General features: G+C 34.4%; 1 protein-coding gene across 1 annotated transcript; it reads right to left on the bottom strand.

The window, feature by feature from the left end:
- Positions 1–4,614: 4,614 nt before the first annotated feature.
- Positions 4,615–5,601, bottom strand: Smp_013570 (hypothetical protein; the record flags this gene model as incomplete). Its single annotated transcript, XM_018799096.1, has 1 exon — positions 4,615–5,601. One exon carries the CDS (start codon positions 5,599–5,601, stop codon positions 4,861–4,863), a length of 741 nt encoding a protein of 246 aa, XP_018650919.1. The 3' UTR covers positions 4,615–4,860.
- Between the last annotated feature and the right edge of the window lie 21,040 nt (positions 5,602–26,641).

The raw sequence follows: 26,641 nt of genomic DNA on the forward strand, positions 1-26,641 counted from the left end.
AAAGAACATATATTCATTGATTTTAATTTTGGTTTAGTCGTTAAAAAATTCGGGAATGCTAAAAACCACACATATGTTCCAGAATTTTGACAACTGAACAAAATAAAAGTGAAAACAGCATATTGTTTGTAATAACTAGGAGAGGATAAAAAAAACGTAGGCGTTTTATCAACAAACTATGATATATACTTGGATTAGTGCCAGTTAAACTAATATACAAAAATATATATTTACATGTACATGAAGAGCCAATGAGTGAGTCACATGATTTTGTAGACATTTGAGCTGAAAAAAAACCCCAGTAATACACAATGTGAGTGGGAAAAACGAAAATGCAAAAGTTATCAGAAAAATGAAACAACAAGTTAAGTCAATGAAGTTGAATGTATATTCAAACATAAACAATCCAGCTAAATGAATCAGCAAAATATCATTGTTTGTTTTTTTCTTTCGATAAGAATAATAAAAGCGTTATGACGTTACCACTAACCTTTTAGAATTAATAAAATAGAAATGTAATAAATATATAGGGATACTTTTTAAGAAATACAATTGCATAAATATTTTGAAAGTACTTATTAGTCAGAATATTTATAAATTGTACCAACGAATATGTTAGTTTCGTCACTAATAATCAAGCTAGATAAGACGATTTTTACTCTGTCATTAAATTGAAACCTTATTCTATTAAGCAAAGATGGATAGCGGCTAGCAGTGGAATCCAGGAAACGCGTTTCGTCCTATTTGAGACTCGTCAGCTGAATGTACCTGCATCTCAGAGTTGATGTCTACTCTGGAACTTAAACCCAGTAGATTCAAACAAACAATACTAAGTGAATTTAAACTTCACCCAATTGCACAAGCAAGTGGCTATCAGGACTCAGTAGCTGAGTAGATAACGTGATGGTGTTTGAAGCAAAATGTACTGGGTTCGAGTTCCAGAGTGAACTAAAATCAATCCATCTTTGCTTACCATGCTTGTGACGAGTCCCAAATAGGACGAAACGCGCGTCATGGATTCCATTGCTAGCCACTATCCATATTTGCTTATAATGCTTGTGAATTAAGTCTATGTCGAGGCAATACGCACAGTATGCACATATACCAATTAGAGACTGACCAGTTGCAGACCTAAACATCAATGGGAAGATTCAAACAAACAATACTAAGTGGACTTATTCTATTAACTTTCATTTCCGATTGTTAAATTGTCATGATTTTAAATTCGTATCTCTGTCATATTTCATGGATCGATTTCGTTATTAATTTAAGTTGACTTTATGAATATACTGAGGTGTTAGGTTCATTTTTCTTTTGTTCTTCCAAATTCCTTCACATTTATTACTCTTCACTTACCTCCAACCCCCAGGTTCCATGGAAACATATCAAAGATAGAATTTTACAGTCTATGTAGATTTTGCCTTCGTGTAAATATTGATCGATTACTCTTCAATGTTTTGTAAATCTTCATTATATTGAAGATGTTTAGATGATTCAGTCGTTAATTTGTAAGCTTCATCGGCATATTTATATTAATCCAGTTATAGTCTCCTTGCTAACTATTAAGAGAAATGTACAAAAAACAGCCAGATTTTTCCATTGACGTCTCGTATAACTAATTGAAAACCATAAGACTCTAATTTAGTATTTTTTTTAATTAGGACATTCCGCACAAGCTCTTAATTGTTATTCTACTGAATCTTAGTGACAGCGGATAAATGTGACCTAAATTAAACTTCATTGATATTTATTTACATTGGATTCAAAATGTTTACAGTTGAGGTCTTGTTTGTACACAAATCAGCATTCCCACTCAGCTAACTGAGTTGAGACAAAAGATAAGCGAGTGTCTGAAGTTTTCTTAAAGCGACAGTTGATTTAGGATCGAAGCAGATTATAACCATTTGTAGAAAAAAGGTCTGTAGTAGCCTAAATCAGATTCCTTTTTGATCGTTTGAATGATTGTTTGTTGTCAAAATATACGTACTGTCTATCCTCGTATGTAATAAATGACTTAATCTGCGTTGGTAAACAACGGAGTTAAATACGTCAAATCCGAGAATGGATTTAGAATACGTGTATTTTCTACACTCATTGATCTGGCCAGGTAATCATAGTGATGAAGCGAATAGATGAGAGAGAAGCATAAATGATACGCATAGGAGATGGCGGGGAAGCCAACTCACTTTTACGAAGCGTTAATCAATATTTATAGTCAGACAAGAATAAATGACAGATATGTGATAAATTGGATAGGAAGTGTACACACACATACGCTCATATGAAAATGGTCAGGGTTAATAAGTGAATAATTAACAAGATGAAAACATGACTCATGATGGATAGGTGAATTGACTTGTCCAGAAGTTAGAATAAGACATATGGGCTTAACATAGCAACCGATACTACAGATCTCTTTAAGAAAATATCGGTAAACCTAAGAGAAGTTTTTGAGAAAATTGAGTAATGTTGAGGGTTGTGCAAAAATTCTCTAAACAATTTTGAAGAAAAGTTGAGCTTTTCTCATGATAGGTAAACTGAAATCCAAGAGATTGCATTTCACTTTAATTTAGTTAGATGTTTTGTTTTTATTTTCCTAAATTTAATGACTTGGAATTATACCAACTATCTAGGAAATGGATAGATTCATTCATTTTGTGTAAACTATTTGATTAGTAATAGATATAGTAGTTTCTTTTTAATACATATGTCCATAAGTTGCTGTATACAGGGTTGATGTAATAGTTTGATGTTCTTCTAGATCATATAATAAATTTTGTATAATGAACCAGGAGGAACGATCAAAACACCAGTGTTTTTACTTTCGTAGTAAAGAAAATTGATAGTTTAGCAACTCTATATCAAGACATCTTGTAATAAAATTAATCACAAATTTCTCAACTATTATGCATTTTTCTTAGTTTCTAATGTATTGTGTGCTTGGTACATATTTTCTATCGCTTACATAAAAGTCACAACATTGTTATCTACCTATAAAATTCAAACTTTTATACTGATATTTTCACATCGAACTAGTTTTAAGTAGATGCGGTTGTCAAAAGCTTAATGAAAATCGATGATGAAGTTACATTTTAGCTACTTTGATTGCTTTTGTAATGGGGTACATTAAATGCTTGATGCATTAAATATTTTGAATACATTTGAACTGGTTACTTCTACATAGGTATTTGTTATGTTCACCTTAAAAAGCGTTTGACTGCCCTAATGAAAACATATTTAGGGTTTTAAACAACCTTGCACAAAATACTGTGTTTAAGCAGTCCAATCACAGATTAATAATGACACTTGCGGGTTTGTTCAAATTACAGATGTCACGTAAAGAGGTGGCTTGCTTTTGGTCGATGCTTTACTACCTATAACACAAGGCCTCTATTTCGAGAAATCACTGAAGTGATAATTAGCTCGAAGTTCAATGACTACAACTAAGACAGATCCACTATGAATAAACCAATAACTTCTGGTTTACAATTACTTACATAAGAATAAAATAACTAGAACTAATAACAATAATCAAATCTTCAGTATATTGTTGAATTTCATTGAAATCATAAATCGACCAGTGTTGGACCGTAATTTGAAACCTGGAGGGCCTTTTCGTCCTAGTATGGGGCTCCTCAGTAATGAGCATTCACGGTCCCGCATGTGGGAATCTAACCCAGAACCTTCAGTTTCGTGCGGACGCTTACCCTCTAGACCATTCAACCGGCATCCGACGGTGTTAATGTCTAATTTCAACCAATCGACGATGTCGCTCGACCATCTACCATTGTCACTTAGTTATATCCTTAACTCTATCTTCAATGATTGCGTATAAAAAACCAAAAAGCCAGAAATACCACACTTACCCTGTAAGGATGGCTCGTTGGTAAACTCTAGGAAGCCTCAAGAAGCCCAGAAAGATCTGAAGACACTCCATCCAATCAACACTAGGGGAACATTCCAGAATGTCGACGTGTGACTTCCCTATTGGATGGATAAGAATGACCCCCTATGTGCCTTTTGGCTGTCCGAAATGATAATTTACTTTCAGCTAAAAAAACTATAAATACATGAGATTTCTGGACTATATTTGACACTATTTTGGGGAATAAAATTCCTACTTACTAGTCTTCTGTCTTTCTCTCTTGCGACGTTGCGGGTTCGATCGTTCAAGTAGTCTAGTAGTACGCGGCATAGCAAGAATCAAAGCTCTAGATATAACATACCCCTTACATGGTTTTTTCAAACTTTAGTACTATACTGTATTTATATTATTTTTCGTGTCATAAAAAACCATTAACCAAAATAACTGATCAAAGAACAAGACCTCAATATGTCATTTCTGACTAATAAACTTTTCTGATATCTTTACATTTTTTAATATTTACATTCATTTGAATCCCAGAATATTCAAAGTTCCATTTATGAAAATGTTCGGTACATTTATTTATCTCATTCAACATGTATTAAAAAATAGTTTTGGTAAGAAATAGTTTGCTTATAAAATATTTTTCTTTTAAAAATATACATATTTGATTATTTATGTATACTACACACACACATACACACACACACACGAAGTTGTAGGAAATGTATACTTTGAGTTAACTGGATAAAAATTGTCTGTAAAGTAGATAGAGAAACGTGTGCTACTCTTGAAGTTAAATTCATGTCACGTTGTTGCTGATTCTTTAAATAAGAGATTCGATTTCCATTATTTCTGTGAACAATTTTGTTAGGTTTATGTATTCGAAAAATGACATAGATATGTGTGAACAATGTTACAACAGTTTACTTTTTAAATTTGATAAAGTTATGTTTTTACGTATAAGTAAAATGAAGTGATAATAATAATTGTGATTAATCATGAATAGTACATTCCTGAGTATTTAATATATTTATTAGAGAACTGGCGTATGGGGGAAGGATTACACTTTGATCATCATTGACAACATAAACATCTACAACGATAGGACTGCGACGACAAGCGGAAGAGCACACATTACTGCCAGATAAACCAGTTCCACCGCTAGCATATCCCATATGTGTACTACCACTATATGTTGGATCGTTAACAGCCATTGCACCAATCCCGGCACGCATGTCTGGATCATATATAAATCCGATATCAGCGCTGGTATGAGCTACTGCAGCCTTTGAACTCTGTGTCGGTGTAACTACAACAGAACTGAGTGTACGAGTATGCCGGAAAAAAGAACAACCAGTGGAACTTTGGTTATTTGAAAACAAACGAGATAGTTGTTTTGGTAAACCTCGTTGCCATCTTGGAGGTCGGGGTCGACCATTAGGTTTCGCTGTGTACAATGGGGGTTCTCGAAAATCACCAAGTGTATAAGAATACTCATTAGAGTCATGTGACTTGTGTTTAACTGATTTTTTGGAATGACGCCCAGGTAAACCAGTAGACGGAAATGTTGAAGTAAGCTGTAAAGCAGCGTTACAAAAGAGAGTTCCTTGTTTCCACATCACTCCATACCCAGCAAAATCATGACCACATAGGTGTAAAACAGGTCTGAAACAGAAACAAAGGATTTTTAAGTTGGTCAACTTTTTTTGATAGTAAAATGGTTTAATATACATAAATTAATAGCTAAAAAGCAATAACTATGCACTACCTAGTCACAACACAAAACTTAGGTTAATATACTGATGTGTGGGCGAGAATGACAGGGATTGGTTGTCTTGATGAGTCAGACATTAGATAGGATGACAGACGTTATATGTGTTATATATATTCCCCTATACTTATTATGTATTAACTGTTCCTTGTTGATGGACACTTATTGATTGACTGTTCTTTGTGTCGGATTTTGGTGTGGAAATATATTGACGTTATAGTCAGGCTAATCTCGTGTTCTTGATCTGAGTTGTGTTGAAGTCCTGTAGAATAGACACTGGGTGGGAATCTAGTGTAGATATTCGTCTAAGGTAAATTAACGTCCCACATACGTGTAGAAAGTGAAAGGACTGTTATAACCAGAACCCTAGAGTTATAATCAGTATCCTCTACGTTTATAACATATACAATGAAAATTTGCAAACTATATCAATAGTACACGGTTCATGTCAACATTTTTCACAGGTGTGTAGCTTTCCAACTAACAACTATCTATAACGTTCTTGTGCTGTTTAGCCAAAAAACAGTCCAATGAGTTGAAAGTTTATTCGATTAACAATCGACACATTGTTTTTAAAGCTAATGTTATATAACTCATAAAATCAATAAGGTAGCTTTGCGTGGCACCATCTAATCACGTATGTTATTCAACAATGTTTTTAGAAGTAGGTTTGCTTAATATGCATAATTCCTAATGGAAATAAATAAACGAAAATAAGTTTTTGCTAACAGCAAACGATGATCAGTCAAAGATCTATTTATGATGGACTTCTTCACAGAAATTCAGTGCTAATGAAACGTCCACATCCAAAAAATGAAACTCAGTAGAAACCAGTCTAGTTATCAATCATTCTCACGCTGATGGAAAGGATTTTTTTTGTAAATATTACATTAGTGAGTTTTAAATAGAATACGCTATAGTAAGACCTTTCCAACTGTACACTTTAAACAATTGACTATTCGATATGTGTAGAATGATTTCTTAAAATTTAAACCTAGAAATTTTATCAATATAATACCAAGATGCAAATATTAACACGGTACAAAATGCAGCTAACACAGTACTATTTAATACAATTATCATACAAAAGAACAGGGTAGTAATAAGCAATAATGACAACAATAAAATTTTGTTAATAATGAAATGTAAATAAGCATATGTAAATTAACTAATTACTCTATTATTAACACCTATTAATTAAACATTTTAAGTCAATAAAGATAGTAAACATATGTGATCATGTGTATGCGACAGTGTCAAATTGATTGTGAATTTTCATAATTAAAAACCAATCAAACATACTTTATGCTAAATTTTGATCAAAAGAAAGAGACCACTATCTATTGGAGTTTCCGAATGGCCTACGATATTTACTAATTAAGGAAGGATTGAACTGTTTTAATATGAACGCTTCTATTGTGGATTCGATAACGACAGATGGCATACAACACTCAAAAAATTAGGTGCTGAAAAAGGAACCGGATGAAGAGTAGAAAGAACCGGATATTGAAAAACAGTCTGAAATAGTAGAATTCAGTATATTTAGTAACAAAAGCATGACTTTCAAGTATACAGAGTATACAATACTCTGTAAATGATCATTTAAAAAAGGGAATCGCCACAACATTTTACCAATATTCTCTGAAAAATTATATTGTAAAAGAACTTATTACCTATTTTCCTTAAATATGTTAATTGTAAATTAATTTCTGATATTATTTACAGTATTAAATTCAATTTTTGAATACCATATACATTAGTTTATGTATTAAAAAGACTTGATTTTTCGCAGCAATAAAATGGGACTAAACAAAACTGTTAATTCATTGATAGTTTGGTCAGCTATTTCAACTGTCTAGGAATAAAGCTCTTTGTGTCTAGGTTGGCCTAGTCTTATCGTATAATTTTAATGAATTTCGAAACTAATTATTTCCACGTTTCAATGAACTTGGATTCTATGATTTAAAACTATGAGGTGAAATATAGGTCGTTTGATGCGTAATTTATCCTAAAAAAAACTCAAGAACATTACTCGGCGTGGCTAAAAAAAGGAGGAAACGGTTCAATAAGAAGATCAATAATCGAACATCTTGTGAACACAGATCACTCAGTCAAGGTGGACTATGTGTTTAAAGTCATCTACAAGGTAAGTAAAAGGTTGCCAAAAGCAGTCGTATTGCATCTTCTCAACAATGCCGAAGCGATAACCATACATATGAGAAAATCAAATTGTGTGTTGAAAAGAAATTGATACAACCTTTTCTTCTACCATTGTCTTAATGCCTCATGATTTTCTCTTTTTTTCCTCTCCATACTTCCATACGTTTATTTGTTCTATCTCACCGCCACCATGTTTAACAGAAACCTAATATCACTATTAATGTAATTATTGCAATCATTATCATCCTGAAAAAAAGAGTAAATATATTTGCGATTGTACAACTTTGAAAATGAATTCGCTGAAAAGAGAACTCTTCGCTGAACCAATCTTTCTTATTTTAAAATATTGTTACTCTAATCTACCTAAACAATCTAGATATCTATGAAAATGAGAATGATTTGGTAAAGAAAAAATTCAGTGAATATTTATTGACTTATTTAAGCGTTCATTATCTTAGACTAGAATTTACTGTTCAAACAGTTTATAAGGTATAATGATGCCATCTGTTAGCGAGATGTAATAATTATTAGTTCTTGCAGATTTGACAACCGTAAGCTTCAGATTTTATGAGACGAGCTTTCGACGGTAGTTTAGACTTTACCATCTGCTAATTCTCACTTCACCCAAAATGATTAACAGGTCGAGTTATATATATATATATATGATATTAAGAAACGTTTTTAAATAAGCTGATAAACAAGGAAACACGTTGTTGCAGAGAGAAATTCTCGACCAATGTTTGACTTTGAAACTCACAAAAAGTAGAAAACAAGCAGAATTATTATTATTATTATTATTACTTTTCTCATTCTCATTAATATGCTGCATCTGAATCGGATAATTAAAAAAATCACATCAATTGTAAAAAGCTAAATCTCAATATTACAGTTGTAACATATTGTCTATCTTACTTGATGTTTATAAATACATTCGGATTGTATTCAATTACTATCTGTGTCTTGTTAGTCACAAACAAGAAGGCCGTTGTTCACTTAAATCTTATTAAAATAGAATTCCTATGCTTTCAAGAAATGATCCTAGAAATGTGAGATTTACAATAAGTGTCTTGACTAAAATGGTTACACATCACGGTGATGAGTTTCAAGAAGACATTGTTGAAATTAGTGAGATATAGGGAGAGAAAGACAGAAGCAAAAAACAGAGTAGGTGTTATTTAAAAATAGTGCTAATGAATGAATTTATTGATGAAATTGAAATGGTATAAAGTTTATAAATACTGATCAGACGAAACTTGTACACTCATCACATGATGGACATATGCATACAAAAAGCTGTAGATTCCTTTAAAATTTTGCATCAAGATTTACCACATCAACAAACATTATGGTAAAATTAACAATTGACCCAAAACAAATCAACATATCGACGATTTATGCAAATTTGAACTTGTTTTTATGACCACATATCACAAATAAAAAAAGCACAATGTGCAAACAAGATTTTAGATAAATAAAAAGGGCGCATTAATTGTTTAGAAATAACATAGAACGAAGCAAGATGTGCGATGCAAAGTAAGCACAATGAAGCGATTAGTTTTTTTTAAATACATCTAATGATAACCTTATAGTACGTTATTACACTCTGAAATTTGACTGATCGATGACCTGTAGCGTAAAAATCTCAACTATCTTTGTTGAGCAAATCACTTTATGGGAAAAAGATGAGTAAATTAAATAAAATTCTCACAGATTTTTTCAAAGAACAACTTGAAACTACTGTTATTGCATCCAAGTGAAATAACATCTAGTTCTCAAAACACTTCAAGTTCGAAATTAGTTCTCTAGAAATATACTTCCTTTTTAACAAAATATTACTTGCTCCCTTGTTGAGAATAACAATTGTCTTTCCTTAGATATTTCTTGTAACCCAACCACTGTGTTCACTGGTAACAGGATGAGTACGCATTGCCTATAAGTAATAACACATCTTCGACTATACAAAATCAGGATTAACTTCACATAATAAGTAATTATGTGGCTGAAATGGTTTTGTGGCCCTTATATTTGACTCCATTTTGATAGTTTCTGATTGCTATTGAGATATACATGTCAAAATATATACATCGTCAATCCTCGCATATTATTATTGACTTAAATCGCGTTAGTGAATAACGGAATTAAATAAGTCAAATGCGAGAATGGATTTTCGAATACATATATTTTGTACACTCACCGATCTGGACAGGAAATTAGAGGGATGAAGCGAATAGATCGAGGAGAAACGATGTGCGGTGGGGGCTTGTGAGCCAACTCCATTTGATCAGCCGTTAATCAGTATTTATAGCCAGATAAAAATAAGTTAGAAACATGTGATGAATAGGATAAGAAGAGTACACACACATACGCTCATATAAAAATAGTCAGGGTTGATAGGTGAATAATTGACAAGGTCAAAACGTGACTCAAGAAGAGTGGATAGATTAGCCTGTCCAGAAGCTAGAATAAGGTATATAGGCTTAACATAGAAACCGACACTACACTGGTAAGATATTTCGATAACATAAGACCTTAAAACATATTTATTAAGTAGGATTAAAGTGGAAATTCTACGGTGCTAGGGTACAACAATATCAAAATTCAAAGTCAGTAAAATATAAAGATATGGCTTGGTGACAAGATTATGGCATGACTGACAGTCAAAACAGGATTCAGACAGTAAATAGCTACTTATTTTTATATCACACAACAATACAAATTGATTGAACATTGAATAAATAATTTTCAAGAAGTACATATAATGACAAACATGTACATTGATAACCTAGTATCAAACAATATGTGGAGCAGCAGTTCAACGGATAAGGCGTTTGACTTTCAAACACTTCCGCTTCAACTACTTTGATTTGGACGGTCAAGTAGTATCACTAGCTCTCAGACATAAAATATGGCTCAGACACAAGTAAACGAACCGAAAAAGCATGAATTTATACTTGAGTTGAATTATCATAACCCACTTATAAGATTGCTACTATTTGTATCTGTGTTTTGCGCCTCAAGTTATTCTACGGAAATTTTGTCTATACAAGAATTCCTGTCAACATCTACCAAAATAACCGCTGTCGCACTGACCACAACATTCAAAATATCCTGTTATCTTAGTCCTTCAGTGAAGATGCTTGGCAAACTACCTGACAATAAGTAAAAATTCCAAGTTTACCATTGAAATGAAATAATACTGAATACGCCAGTTTTACACAGTCTTTTAAGCGACGGTGGAATGGTTATTAATGTCACCATTATTCAATCAAATATCCTCTAAACAAAAGATTGCACAACACTTATTGCCTTAGAATCCATCCCGAATTAAAGAGGAAAATATTAATCTTCAAGGTTATCATTGTTTAAACATAAGCAATAAATTGTATTTATATTATTACAACATATCTTGGTACATCATTGATGAATCGTTTTTTGAAATAAAGTCCTCACCATACATGGAGATTCACAAAATATCGCCATTTATATACATTTTGGTTGGATTCTTGGACCTTTCAAATATGAGAATGGACTTACAAAATACAAATAAGATGATATTGGAATTTCGTGAATATACTAAGCAATTTTTTTTAGAATTAACAAATAACTAATAATAACAAATACCAACAAACTCTAAATAACTTATAAATCTTCCAACCATCAAAACCACATGATATCGGATTGACTAGTAGTCTGCATAAACCCACATGATATATATGTGTAGGAAGCAATATTTCTAAATATCATTATGCGATTCAACGGAAAGTTTGTGTTTTGTCAGTAATTAGATTACTAAAAAAACAGGAGAATATTAAATAGTTATTTCTTCTTAACTATATGATCATCCAGTGGTACACAACGAGTAGTTAACATATAGACTTCTGGATCGAAATGTTGTCGGTTCACATTTAGATATTAATCATCAAGAATTCCAGACGATTAACAGAGAGAAAAAAGCTGAGCCGAAAGAAGACCTTAGATATCAGTGACTTTAACAAAACAGGTGTAGATTTCTAAAATACTATAGACTTTACGCTACTGCGGTACTATCACGACTTTCGATAAAAATGATTTCGATGGTAGGAATATTTACATCAGATTAATAAAATATTAGTAACTTTTTTTTTAAAAAAAGTGAAAATATTCATATTTTAATTTGTATAACATACAATACTGAAGAGTTTTTATTGTAAACACTCACAGTTCATTCAATGAATAGGTGAACATTGAATAAAAACAGAGAATTCTAATTGTTTATCAACATGCTTGTAATTACTATTGCTTGTATTTCGTTTATGTTATTCATTTTGTTTTATTCGACATAGGAAGATGTTTTTCTTTTTAAATAACTATGTATTCATCTTAATTTAAAAAGAAAATAAACATTTGTTTGACATCACAATGTTATTTGTTTTGACAGTAAGTATTTTTGCCGTAGAATAAACATACTAGTCGGGTGATTATCTCCTATTGTGTCAGAAACATTAATGTCTGTCAGTATCTCAACGGATAGTCCTAACAATACACTAGATGTCTAAATATTGGAAAATAGAATGAAATTCAATAACTTCTCCATAATCATTTTTTCCTCTGTAGGAGGTCAGTTGCGTACATCAACGAAATGGTTGAAGCTAGAGAGAAATAGCTTCACGATGTTAAAGTGATTTTCACTGAGTTTTATGCCAGGGGATACAGCTTTACAATGAGAATTGTCTTTGAACAATCTGCTTGGTAGTTCCAATCAGATGTCTATTTAACAATCGAATGTAGATTTAGGATATATATTAAGTGATGTATTTCAATTTTTGTATATATTTATGTCATTTTTGAATATGCTTTAATGAGTGTGCAAAAAATAAGATGCTTCTTATATAACGCTAAGTAGTTTATTAACAGGTAAGATATTACATTTATATCTCAGACAAAAGAAGTTGTAATGAAGCTATTCTTACAGAATTAGCTTTAGTGTCGGTAATTCTAAAGTCTTCTCTATGAAACCCTTCTGTTAGCTTCGCTTATTTGCTTATGGAGTAGATTAATAGCTGGATTTGTGTAGATAAACATTTGTAACCATATCTTAAATGAGTTATTTAAATATGTAGGCGAACATAACCCATAAGTGCTATTCTGAGACAACTTATGACAGTGAAGTGAAAATACCTTTTTAGCTAGTAAACGCTGTCTCCTATATGCTGGTAAGCCTATCTAGCTGATATATAGAAATCTAGACAATTGTCACTCAGTACGAATCAAAAGTGTCGCGTTAAGTATTTAATGAGTGCTGGCCACTTGTGATGCAAATATGGTTCATTATAAATAATGAAATTTTTATCCTATGACAAAAAGTTAAACAATTAATACTTATGCGATGTATGCATCCAATCATAGGTCCTTTCTGAAATTAAGTATTATTTCGGACAGACAATGCACAAATTGTCGATAAATAAGACCTCAAATTTATGGGAGAACGAGTCCCGAGGATTCAGGACAGCTGTGATATGACTCATGGATGCTATAAGATAAATGATTGAACTATTTTGAAGATGAAACCTTGCGCTCTGTTTTATCTTTCAATGAGGGACCTCATAGCAACGCATAATTTTTATAGAATAGAATGTGTTCAATAGGGAAAACTTTATCAAATCTTATGATGACCACTAAGGACTAATTTCAAACGTGAAAGATTATTAGCCATTAATGCCTTTGAGAGAAACTATTCATTCGCTTCATGAAGAATAGCTATATTTAACATAGATTCGAACAATAGCAAAGGAAATTAACAATAGATAAAAAGAAACTAGTAGGCGATGTAACGTAAGTTGAAAAGTAGGTGAGAGATAGCAGGTTTTGTGTTGCCTAATAAATTAAAAAGTGAATGCACTTATATTGATATAGCTGCTTCGAATCCCTGAACTACATAATACTAAAACGCAGATTTAATCATTGGGAAAACATTAGCTTAGAGGATTAGAGCTCAATGGATAACCTAGGACAGTATCCAAATACTTAAATGGTTGATGGTATAGTGTCTTGATTTCGCCATTGTAAAACACTTCTGTCCTACTTAATCATTTATAATTAGAGATCCAGATTGACAATGCCTGAATCTTTAGATTAGTTACATGAAGTTGTGAATAAAAGCTAACCGATTATGCTAAAATTATTCTTAGTTAATCACGATTGTAAATAGTTTTAACTGAATGGAATGGAGGTAATGAATCCATTCATTTTGTTGGCGGGCAGAACAGATTAATTGTCAATTAGTAGTAGACTGACAAGTTTAACCTAGAAAAGCTAGATCCCTCAAAACAACTGCATCAAGGTTATGAATATATGAATCTGGATTGGTACATAGATGATAACTTCATCCATTTGTATATTTATCTATAATCCGCTCAAAATAAACCGACATAAAATTCTGTCAGATATAAGAAATTGGCAGAAATAATAAGAATACTCGTACTTAAACAAGTCAGTAATCTACACAGTTGTAGAAAAATAGTTTTCAGTCAACCAGATTAGTCACTTTCAAGTGAAATCATGAACCGATCACTGTTCAACCAACACTGAAGACCTGGAAGTACTGGACGCCAGTTTTGTCTCAACATGAAACTCCTCAGAAGTGTGCATCTACAATCCTGCACGTTGGACTCCAACCCAGGACCCGTCTCGTGTGCGGACGATTAGGCTCTAAACCACTGAGCTGGCATCCAACGGTGTTAATGTCTAAATTCAACCAATCCGCGACATTACGCGAGTCCCGTGTGTGGGATCATGGATGCGCACTGATGAGGAGCCTCGTGTTACGACGAAATGGCCGCCCAGTGCTCGCGCGTTTCCAATGGCGGTCTAACATTGATCGGTTCATGATCTCAATTAAAACTCAAGAATCTCCACAACCCTTTACTGGTAATTACTAAACTATTCATTCAGTGGATATATATAACTCTACCTGTAGCTCTTCCAGAGTTACTGCCGCTCCCAAGCCCACAAAAAGGAGGAGGGTCGCACACGGGGTTGGCAACCCCATCCCGCAGAAAACTAACTAGCTAAAAAACGCTAACCAGATTAAACAAATCAAAACTATTTAAACTCTTCCTTGGCACTTGAAGGAAGAATTATGACGCCTCAGGATGATACCCGAGATTCTTCGGAAGTCATGAGGTCGATGCCTATTCTAACAACCAGAGCAACAATCAACATAGGTACATGGAACGACGTCCGGACAATGTTGGAGACCGGGAAGAACAGTCGAATAGAAATGAAAATGAGGAGATACAAATTGGCAGTACTCGGAATCAGCGAAACCCATTGGACAGCAAAGGCTAGATACGGGAGAGAGGCTTCCGTACTCTGGTCAAGAAGGGGAAAATGCTCCACATACTCAGAAAGTTGCTATACTGCTGTCCAGAGAAGCACGAAATGCACTTGTGGGATGAGAATCTCACGGATCCAAAATTATCAAAGCATCATTCAAAACAAAGAAGGAGGGGATTACAATGAATGTTATCCAATGTTATGTACCCATCAATGTTAGTAACGACGAAGGATAAAGATCAGTTTTATGAGAGGCTGCAATCAATCATAGCTAAGTGTTCAAGAATAGACCTGACCATCCTGATGGGAGATCTAAATGCTAAAGTCGGACTGGACAACACAGGATATGAAGATATAATTAAACGATATGGACTGACTGGGAGAGAGAAATGAAAATGGTAAATAGACCAGCCCCATTGAATCCATCGGACATCGAAGCAGCACACTCCACCAACGATCGAAGAAGTCAAGATGGCCGGTCATCAGATAAATCAAAAATGAGAAAGCAGCAGGACCTGACAATATACAAGCCGAAGCACTAAAGTCAGATATTGAAGTAACTGCAAACATGCTTCACCTTCTATTAAAAAAGATTCAGTAGGAGGAACAAGTGCCAACGGAATGAAGGAAAGACACATCATCAAGATACCAAAGAAAGGAGATCTGAGCAAATGTGAGAATTACAGAGGCATCACACTGTTGTCAGTACCAGGAAAAGTTTCCAACAGTGTTGCTGAACCGGATGAAAGACCCAGTAGATGCTCAACTTTGAGATCAACAGACTGGATTCCGTAAGGATCAGCGTGCACAGACCAAATCGCGACAATACAGATCATCGTGAACAATCAATTGAGTGGAATTCGTCACTATACAAAAACTTCATTGACTATCAGAAGGTGTTTGACAGTGTGGATAGGAGAACATTATGGAAAATTCTTCGACACTATGAAGTTCATGAGAAGATTGTCAACATAATCCGGAACTCATACGACGGACTACAGTGCAAAGTGGTGCGTGGAGGAGGAAAGCACGGAATACAGTGAACAGGTTAAATGCAACTAGACGGTTCGGACTTAACAGTTGACTTAGCTCTTCCATCCTATACACACCAACAAATGCAGATGAAGACTACTAATGCAGCAGCAGTCTCTGCGTCAGAATGCCTCAATCTACACAAAGAGAGAAGCAAGATCCTCACATACTACACGGTAAATACCAATCCAATCACACTTGATGGAGAAATTCAGGAAGATGTGAAAATGTTCACGTACCTGGAAGGCATGCCCCCAAACGCCCTGGTACGGCAGAGGGTGGGTAGACTTCGCTCTCCCTCTCAAAATGCTCTCATACAGCCACGTGTATATAGCCACTGTCAGGGAAGTCCTACTCACTGCCTTCTTGTGGCGGGCGCGTTGTTTACGAAATTGGGAGGACGAAAAGCGAATGTCCGGAGCTTTAACCGGGTTGGTGGATACGGTGAGTTGACATAGGGGAGTTGGAAAACTGCGATTCCTAACCAGTGGTGCATATGGATTACAGGATCCTGAGTGAACAAATGGCGTATGAACCAATCATTGGTCACCGGCTACCATCGGACTGCATCTCCTTACGATGCTCCACTGCCTTGTGGGTCAAACCTTTAGGTCTAGGGCTCAGGGTGTGGCCCCCTTAGATAACCACCTGCCTCGGTCTGGGCACCCGGGCAGTATCACAGCCCTCACACAAGTCTAATGAGATGACAACTACTTTACGAAATACTATGTTCGCTTCTATTAGGATTCAGAAAACTCACATTCACTTGATAACACTCATTTTCATTATTATAACTATTATTTATTTGAGCGAACAATTGTTTTAAATAACTTCATCATGAGGCTCTACAATTATAAGTCCACAATTACAATATTTTACAAAGGCCAAAATGAGGCATGTATTAATTAATTTGACAATGTTATATGTTAAAAATGGTGAACGTTTGCATCTTTTACGACATATAGACTTCAAAATTGTGTTATTTGTAAATTAGAAAGGTCATTAATTAAGGTCAAAATGATTTGCAATGAAGTGTCCAGTCACAATCAGTATAATAGTAATATAGGAGAAATGTGTGAATAAAATGCAAAGTAGGAGAATTTCATCTTGTTGAATGAGATAATAATGATAAATAGTAATAGTAATAATAATAAGATTGGTGTGTAAACACAATATATAATAAAAGTAGTGTTATCGAGGTAATTACGATAAACGAATTGGGAATGATGGATGTGAAGATTAAGGTAGAGGTGATGAAAAAAGGGAGGGGGGAGAGGTTTATAATATTTAGTTTAGATATCCGGTGATCCAGTCATAGGCCAAGGTAAACATAGAGGCTGGATATACCTTTTCTGGATGCATAAGTTTGGTTTACTGGAGTTGATCCAGATGGCTTCGGCTATGTAAAGTAATCGTAATCTAGCTCTTTGAGGTACATTTTTCGGAACTTGATATAAAACAGAGAAAGCTTTCTCTACTTTGATATGATGTTGACTATCTACCAAGTGAGAAAGGATGGTGTTGTTAATGGATTCGGTGATTCCTTTTCCCAACCATGCTGGTACATGTTCACGAATACTCAAGGATAAAGCCCTCTGAGTACAGCCTATGTAACTAGCTACACATGAGCAGTTGAATTGGTATACACACATGGGAGAGCCCAACTTCGGTAACTTATCCTTGATTAGTTGTGTAAGTACTAGTTTAGTTGAGAAAATGATGTGCAGCTTGGCGGCGTTAAACGTCCTTTCAACCGATCTTTTCAGTCTGCGTGTTAGAATATCCCCCCGCTATGTCACCTTTAAAGTTCAGTTTCAGATACAAGGTTTTTTTACTCACTGTTTCACAATTTCTTCTTGTTTTAACAGTATTTTCTACTAGGTATTTATTTGATATTTTTTTATATTCTACGTCACTTATCTTCCTTTATTCCCACTTCATGTTCTCCCATTTTTCAACTTATGCAGCAGCTCGCCCATGGTGGAAACTCTGTTCTATCTAAACGATCTCCAGTCACTGTCTGGTCGAAAGTGAATGCTTCCACCGATTACGAATACTGAAGCAGTCTTCTTGAAACAACGTACATCATTCTAACTGGCCTCCTTCAACATTCACACACTAATGCAGATCGGACAACAAATAGGACTGGCTATGTCTTTAGAAAGTCTTAATATCGATGTTTGTTGTCTATCCGAGACCTGTATTCAAGACTCTGGTGAAGTACTACAAATTCGCTCTCCATCTGTCGCTTCGAAAAGCTTGTTTTACGTGAGTTTATCCGGGAACCCTGTGGCTCTTTCGTCTGGTTTTGCCGGCGTTGATATCGCACTAAGCGCTAAAGCTGAGGCAGCACTAATCGACTGCATCCCCATTAACAGTCGGTTATGTGCTGTTAGATTAAAAAGCCCCATCAAAGTGAGAAATCGGTGTGAGAAACGAAGTCTTTTTGTCATCTCCTCATATGCTCCGATAGATTGCAGCCCGGATGCAATCAAGGATGAATTCCACCACCAATTAACTGTTCTTCTCCAGAAAGTGTGTTCGACAGATATTGTAGTACTACCCAGAGACTTGAATGCTCAGGTCAGGCGTCTAGGCACAGAAGAGTCGTTTGGGTGGCCGATGAGGACTTGTTGGTCGCAGGTCAGATAACAGTGAACGTCTACTGCAACTGTGTGCAGACCACAACCCGTTTCTTGCTAGCACTAACTACCGGCACAGTCATCACCGATTTGCCATCTGGTGTCCTCCCTCTTCATTTCAAGCCTGGACTCAGATTGATCACATCGCAATCAGCTACCGCTGGCGTGGTTGTGTACAAGACTGCCGCTCCTTCTGGAGTACCTATCTGGATTTTGATCATGCCCTTGTCATCACTGATCTTACCTTATTTTACAGTGGCCAACAAATCGTCCTAAGCGGATCGATGTCAGTAAATTTGTTGCAGTTCCTGTTTCAACTAATATCAAACCGAGCTAGGTTCAAGGCTAGCTACCATCCATTAGTAGCAACTGCATGACGCCATGAAAATGGAGAGTAAAGTCGCTTGCGGCTTCGCGAAACGTTCCGATTATAAGCACTGGATTTCTTCAGGCTTCTTATAAATCATTGAAGCCCGTCGGTCTGCTCCGGGTGACCTCGAGTTTGACCATAAGCGAAAGCTATTACGAAATATATATATATATATATATATATATATATATATATATATATGTTTACTCATCATGTTAAGTTACCATCAGTTAGGACGACTACTGATTTAGGTCATTGTTTTTTTTTAAGAAAAAAACATGAAATCGATCACCTAATCAATAACAGTCTTTACAATTGATTCTTTTATTATCTGTTTTTCCATCTCACTCAACAGCATCTATTATTTATTTTCTTATTTACTCTTTCATATTGAACAATATGAACGAATGTATTTATATGAAACAATGTTTATGCACACCGAAATACGGAAAACTTTGAAAAAATAACAAAAGGGTTTTACTGAGATTTATTTTAAAAAATCAGTTCCTATTTTCATCTTATTTACATCTACGCAAAATTGACTAGATTTTCGTAGTTAGTTGCGAACGCAAACAAACACTAATTTGCACGTGATTTTAAGGTTATTATGACTATTTCTATAATTATTTTGTTGGAGTGATAATTATAGCAACTACAATGACAATAAGGGAGACAAAAACAAGAATAACGGATTGGATGATGATACAAGAGTAAACTGGCTATATATATATACCTCCTACGCAAGTATACATCGACACTAGAGATAGAAAATATATAAAAAAGCCTTTGGAGGATGGTAAGAATGAAAACGGTAACACTAGTAGTCGTAAAAAATCACTTTATAGATTAATCAGAGAAAAAAAATTTTAGTTGTCTAGATGACATAGAACAGTAGTGAGAAATTGTTCATAATAGCTATTATTCTATTGAAGTATTCAATATTATACTTTAACTAAATGAATACCAATCCATGCATATGTGATTTATGAGTTGTTTTTTTCAATTAGCTTAACTGAATAGATATAATGTGATAGAAATGTTGGTGAGACTATATAACATGAATTTCTTTGTTTTTTTTGCTAAATAGTGGGTGTTTGAGAGGTGGAACAAGCCAAAGAACTAGTGTATGTTACTATTTATAGAAAAACTTGTTTGAACCAAAACCAAGCCAGTCAATATTTTATACCATATAGAGATCTATAATCACGAGTTAAACTTTAAACTATTAAAGTGGTTTATGACACTAACTATATACAGATTACAAATGGATTGCATTCATGATATTCTAGATGATTTACACTACTTATATCTGGTAAATTTAGTAGCATATTTCTCATCAAATTGAAACTATTGTTCTAGTTACTGAATATAATCTATTACAGATATTTATTTGATGAACTCAATAAATTTGCTCATTAATTAAGAAATATAACTGAAATGCAACAAATTATATGTGGTAAAAAATTAATAACAGTAATAATGAATCATATTTATAAGATGAAATATTTTTATTACTTGTCTTTTATGAATGTTGAGTCAATAAAAGAACAAATCCACAATACTTTCTGAGTAGAGATCTCCTTTTTCAATGCATTTAATGGGTGTTTTATAATCAATAACTTTATCAATGAAAACAAAATAAAATCGGTAAAACACATTACTGAATATGGAAATCATGTATAATTTTAAGTAGACATTTCTATATGTAAAGTTGCATATCTTCGTTACTCATACTTATATTAGGCATCAAGATAACATTGATCTTTAGGTATCATATAGTATATACCCAAAGGGGCAGGTACATTATTGAATATTTAAGATATTTGTTATTTTATTTATTTATTTAAACACATAAATATTGGTACAAGGAAGCACCAGACAAATATGCGCCATACAAATCTCATCCGATTTGTGTGAGGGCTGTGATACTGCCCAGGTACCCAAACTGAAGCAGGTGGTTTTCTTAGGGGGCCACACCCCGAGCCTTTGAACGAAAGGTCTGATCCACAAGGCAGTGGAGCATCGTGAGGAGATGCAGTCCCATGGTAGCCGTTGACCAGCAGCAGGTTCATTCGCCATTCGTTCCATCAGGATACTGGAGCCCATGTACACCATTGGTTTGGAATCAGGGTTTTCCAACTCCCCTAGGTGGACTCTCCGTGTCCACCAACCCGGTTAAAGCGCCGGACATATTTGAAAAAAGGGTGAAGGGGGAAATTTGCTGCATGAAAATTGGGGAGAACACTATGAGATTGTAGGAGTTAATCTAGATATGACAAGGAGGTCTATCAGAAGAAGGTCATTGTTCGCCGGGTAATCGCAAGGAAATAAGGGAACCACACAGACAACAGGAATATTGTGCAGACTTCACAACACCATGAAGACCAACTCAGAAGGCTGGAGACTGATCGCCATTAGAACCATAAATAAGCCATCAGACCAATGACCTGATTACAATAGAAGAGGAAAAACCAGGACTCAGGTAACTAGGGTCAGCTTTACCATAGTAGGTCAACTACATAAATCATCAAGAAACAAGGGAAGAAATATAAATAACTAAAACAACATGCGGGGGTAATAAACAAAGAGATACGGGGGTTAGAAGTCTGATCGCTTCGTACCTCTCATATGTGTGTTGTAGATTCTCATAAACCCCTGAATTGTATTTCAACATAAATCCTCAAGATAACAAGACAAAAAGGATAATCGACGTGAAGACTGACCACTCGTTTTCTCCGAAGTCCCTCGAAAGGATAAGAAAATTGGGAGTTTGTCTGATGATGGAGGAAATATCGTATCAACAAGTATGTCTAAGGGTTGCTGTATTTAGAGATTTTTTAGCAAGCTGCTTGCCTGAGTATTCCCATCATCAGAGATAGTAGCGTCGAGGATATGAGCAATAGAATCTTTAATTATAATGAAATCAGGTTAACAAAACGCAAGTTGTAGTGGAATTCACGGTTCTTGAAGAAAGGATATTTTTAGGCAACGGAGTTTCATTGCAATCAAACTGCAGAGCTCATTGTGCCGTTTATAGCGGACGTCATAAGTTATAGAACAATGATGCATTATATGCTGTATACTCTCCCAGTGAGCACAGCTACTTCTGCATTCCGGGTCGTTAGACTGTTTCCCACCTCTAGATTTCACTTTTGTGGATAGAAGGCCTCTGAGTTTCACTGCATTAATATATAGTTCCGTAAATACATCTCCTATTGACTTATTGATCTACCTGCAAATACATTGTAGATGTCCTTTTACACTAATGCCCTTTCGCTAAATAAATCTGATTGAATAACCCAGGGATAGGAGGTAGAAAAATGAATTGTGATACCCAGTGTATCCAAATAGAAGTTAGGAATTTCTCATCATAATGACAAGCTATATCACTCGATTAGTGACTTTTCAGACAGCAGTCTTTTGTGTTAGTTGCTAAAAAATTCATACAACCAATCAGTATGTGGTAAAACGTTAAACATAGCAAAATCGGTACTAAGGTTTATGCCATTATACTACAATAATAGGATTCTCAATTTTTAGGGTGAGTTGGAATGTTTCAATCAGCTAGTTATAATCAACTTGACTAGAAACAGACGCCTGTAGCTCCTCCAGGGGTTACTGCCGGTCCCAAGCCCGGGCAAAGGAGGAGGGTTGGGCATGGGGTTAACGACCCCATCCCGTAGAAAACCAACTCGCTAAAAAAACGCTAACCAGAAAAAATAATGCTGGTCGGCGGCCCATGCTCCATTGGGAGTAACAGGCGAAAGTAAGTAAGTAAGTAAGAAACAGATGTGTATCAGTCCGGGTTGCTGCACCTCATCAGTACATTGAGATGAAGTTGCCAAGACGAAAAGCGATGAAATGAAGATAACTCCATGATTGGTGCCGATGTCGAACCACAGCAAGTAATTCACCCGCAATTTAGTGTGGGTTTATGTACTACAATCGTAACTACATTTTCGTATAAAAACTAGAAACACTAATTTTAGCTGAATGAAAAATGTTGGAATTGGAATCTGAGAGGAAATGATTGTAAGTTTTTTGCTTCAATTAATTATCTACTAGTCAATAATTTATTAATTGTTTGTCTTTGACTGTGGATATTAAAAACCATATAAGCTGTTCTGCAACATTAATAGTTTGAAACTGAACTAGATAGTCGCCAATTTATGATGTACCCAAAACTAAACTAACTTTGAAGAATATCCTATTGAAAATGAGTTGACAGCCCAGTAGATCAGGATTCAAGCTACTGATCTGCTGACTAAAACATAACTATACTTGTTTTTATGTACAGCTAGTCAATTAGCATCACTAGTGTACATCAGAAATATGGTTGAAAAGGTATTAAGTATGTGAACCTAAGGCAAGTGTTACGTATGACCAACCACCGTCTAACGGACGACGTTGTGCCTGATGTAGGAGTTGGTTGGGAGAAAGCTAGGGGAGGTTGGTAGATGCAGACTACTTGGTTGGGATCCGCGTGACTATCGTAACCAATGGTTGGAGACTCTAGGTGACATGGTTCAAAATTGATCACAATAGTGTAGGTGTATACACTCTTTGTCTTCCCTTAAACCGTGGGATTGAAATTGCTTTATACCTTTATTTCTACGAGCTAATTCTTCCTTCCTTATACACAATCTTTCTTGTATATATTACTACCACTGAAGTAACTACTTCTATAAGTTTGGTGTTGATCTAGATGTGCTAATGAGGTTTGACAACTTGGATCGATGCATATATGTGCCTAGGCCTACGTTGTAGCTGACTGACTGACGAGGAGAGGTCAAACCAAGACGCGGTATCAGTCTATGCAGTCAATGACAATTGAACTGAGTCATGTTTATCGATGTAGACTCCCTGGTTGAGGTTCGTATGATTATCATAAACAATGGTTAGAGACCTTGGATGATATCGTAATGGAGTAAATGCATTAACTCCTTGTCCTTCTCTAGAACCTGAGTTCCGAAATCTCTTTATACCTTTTTTCTTCTTTTTCTATCCTTCTTATCATTTTTTACTACTATTGATACTGTTATTAGTTCTACTACTCTAGGATTTATCTTGCAATAATTTTATCTCGCCGTGTTAATGTGGGATGACAGTCAGTCAGTCAGTAATATGTGTTAGGTTTTACGTTGCGTTTGATGATAATGATAATGTACTTGGTTAAATAATTAGATTGAATAAAACCGATCGATTTCTGTCAAGAGAACAGTTTATTAATTCATCAAAGTCGATAATTAGTAACTGGAACTTCTCATTGAAAGTATACAAATGTACATTTTAGGGACGTAAAAGAACAAAATTTAAGTACATAAGAGTACCATGTTTACGCTTATCGAAACAAACGTTTAAGTAAAACAACACAGTTCTTCAGTTAGTACTGGAAAACATAATTCTCCTAAACGTATATTTCTAATTCATTTAAAAATCCATTGATTCCTAATAAACGTAATAACGTTTATCCATACAGTTTATTGGAAGTCTTGATTTGTCTACGTTTTGGTGCTATAAATTCCTTCCTTACAACATAAACACCATATATTTCCGTAAAAGTAATAAGATTTTGAAATTAATATTCCTTATAACTGCATTGTTACGGTTATTTATTTAAGCAGTGAAAATTACAAAATAATTCCATGAAGATGCTGTCATCAAAATTACCACATAAAAAACTCCTATTTACCAGTGATTCAAAGTAATGAACTTCTTTTCAACACCACAGATGGTTTGTTGCACAAATAAGTTTGCTAATTTAAACAAAATAGCTAACCAAATTGTTGATATAGAATGTCAATGTAGCAAAAAATACTGATTTTTTTATACGTTCGAGTATACAATGTATATAAAGTGTCCTTTATCCAGGTTGAATAAAACGCATCCAAATTCGCTACTAAGTAATCTCATTTGCATTATACTGATTACGATTAACAAAAATGCGTATTTACATTTTCTCATTCTTAATAAACTAGGTTAAATAGTAACGTATACAATAATAGTTAATGATATCACTCAGGTCTGTTGCTATCTGAATGTTTGTTTTTTCACATTGATTTAGCCTTATTTAATCGGGAACAATAACAATAATTTATACTGAATACTAACAGTCAGCGGTCCAGTGTTCTCTAGTTTTCAATAGCGCCCCTAGTTAGTGTCAGTCAATAGGATAAAAAATCACCTGCATATAAGTAGAATCTTCATGTCTAGTGTACAAGTGTACCTTGACAAGAGTGGTGTCTTAACTTTATTCAAAATATATTGCAACAGTTGTTAACACATTGTAGTTTGTAATCGTCTGTAAATAGAACTCTATAATCTCTTAACACTTTAAACATAATCGACAAGTGATTGTAAATTATTCGAATTATTACCGCTTAGTTAATGAACACTGCATATGGATATTGAGTTTTAGTCAAACTGTTTTTTTTCAATTTATCAAAATACAAAGCACCATCATATTCTTATACTTTAGACCTTAATTAAGGACAATATAGTAACACATGACCAATTTAATAAATATATAGTCACTAGTTTATACCAATTCTAAGTTTATTTTCAAAATTTTTATTTTCAATAAAAATCATCCGTCGCAAACAACGTCAGAGAAAAAAAAGCATGATCTCATGATCAATAATATTCGAATCGACTGACTTTTAGTTTTTCAACGGACTAGCATGTCACATGATTTCGCTTGGAAGATGCAAACAAACTTAGAACGGAATTTCTAAAAAATTTGAAGAGGAAGAAACTACTCAAACCAGATAGGTTGACATAAAGACGAACAGAACTAATAATTTTAGCTTTGCATAATTCCAAAATGTAGTTGTATGATTAAAAAAATGTTTTTCTTAAGGAGGTGAATGTAAAGATATATATATATATATACAGTAAGCCTGTTAAGAGTATCAAGTGCTACACAAAATATTCGTGTGTGTAGGCCAGGATACTACCCAGGTGTCAAAACTGAAGTAAAAGGTCTTCTAAAAGAGCTTGTCTCAAGTCTATGGCTGTAAGGTTTAGTCCACGAAGAACTGAAGTAATGTGGGAAGATGCTATCCTGAGTTGATGATCAGAAACAGGTCAACACCAAAATCGTTCCTTTAGGATTCACAATGAATAGTAAAAGTCAGAATAATAATATCTATGCTAGTAAAATTAAATATAGAGAATATGGTTGGAGAATTAATGAAATAAGAAAATATAAAGTATGAAGTGATATAGAAACTCGAGACTTAAGATAAGGGATGAATTTATCTGTGCTACTGTGATAGATGTTGACCCATGTCACCCAATTTCTCCAACCATTTATTGGAATTTATGTATGGACTCCAATAAAGTAGTCTACTCTTATCAATATAGCTCAAGCTAACATTTAGTGATTTCATGAACTAGTGCTAAATCTGTGAGAAAACTGTCTGTGTGGATTAGTGAAATGCAGAATTACGAAGTGTTTAGCTAAACTATACAAACTTATTTAT

The sequence above is a fragment of the Schistosoma mansoni genome, chromosome 3, assembly GCF_000237925.1.
Source record: "Schistosoma mansoni strain Puerto Rico chromosome 3, complete genome".
NCBI classification, from domain to species: domain Eukaryota; kingdom Metazoa; phylum Platyhelminthes; class Trematoda; order Strigeidida; family Schistosomatidae; genus Schistosoma; species Schistosoma mansoni.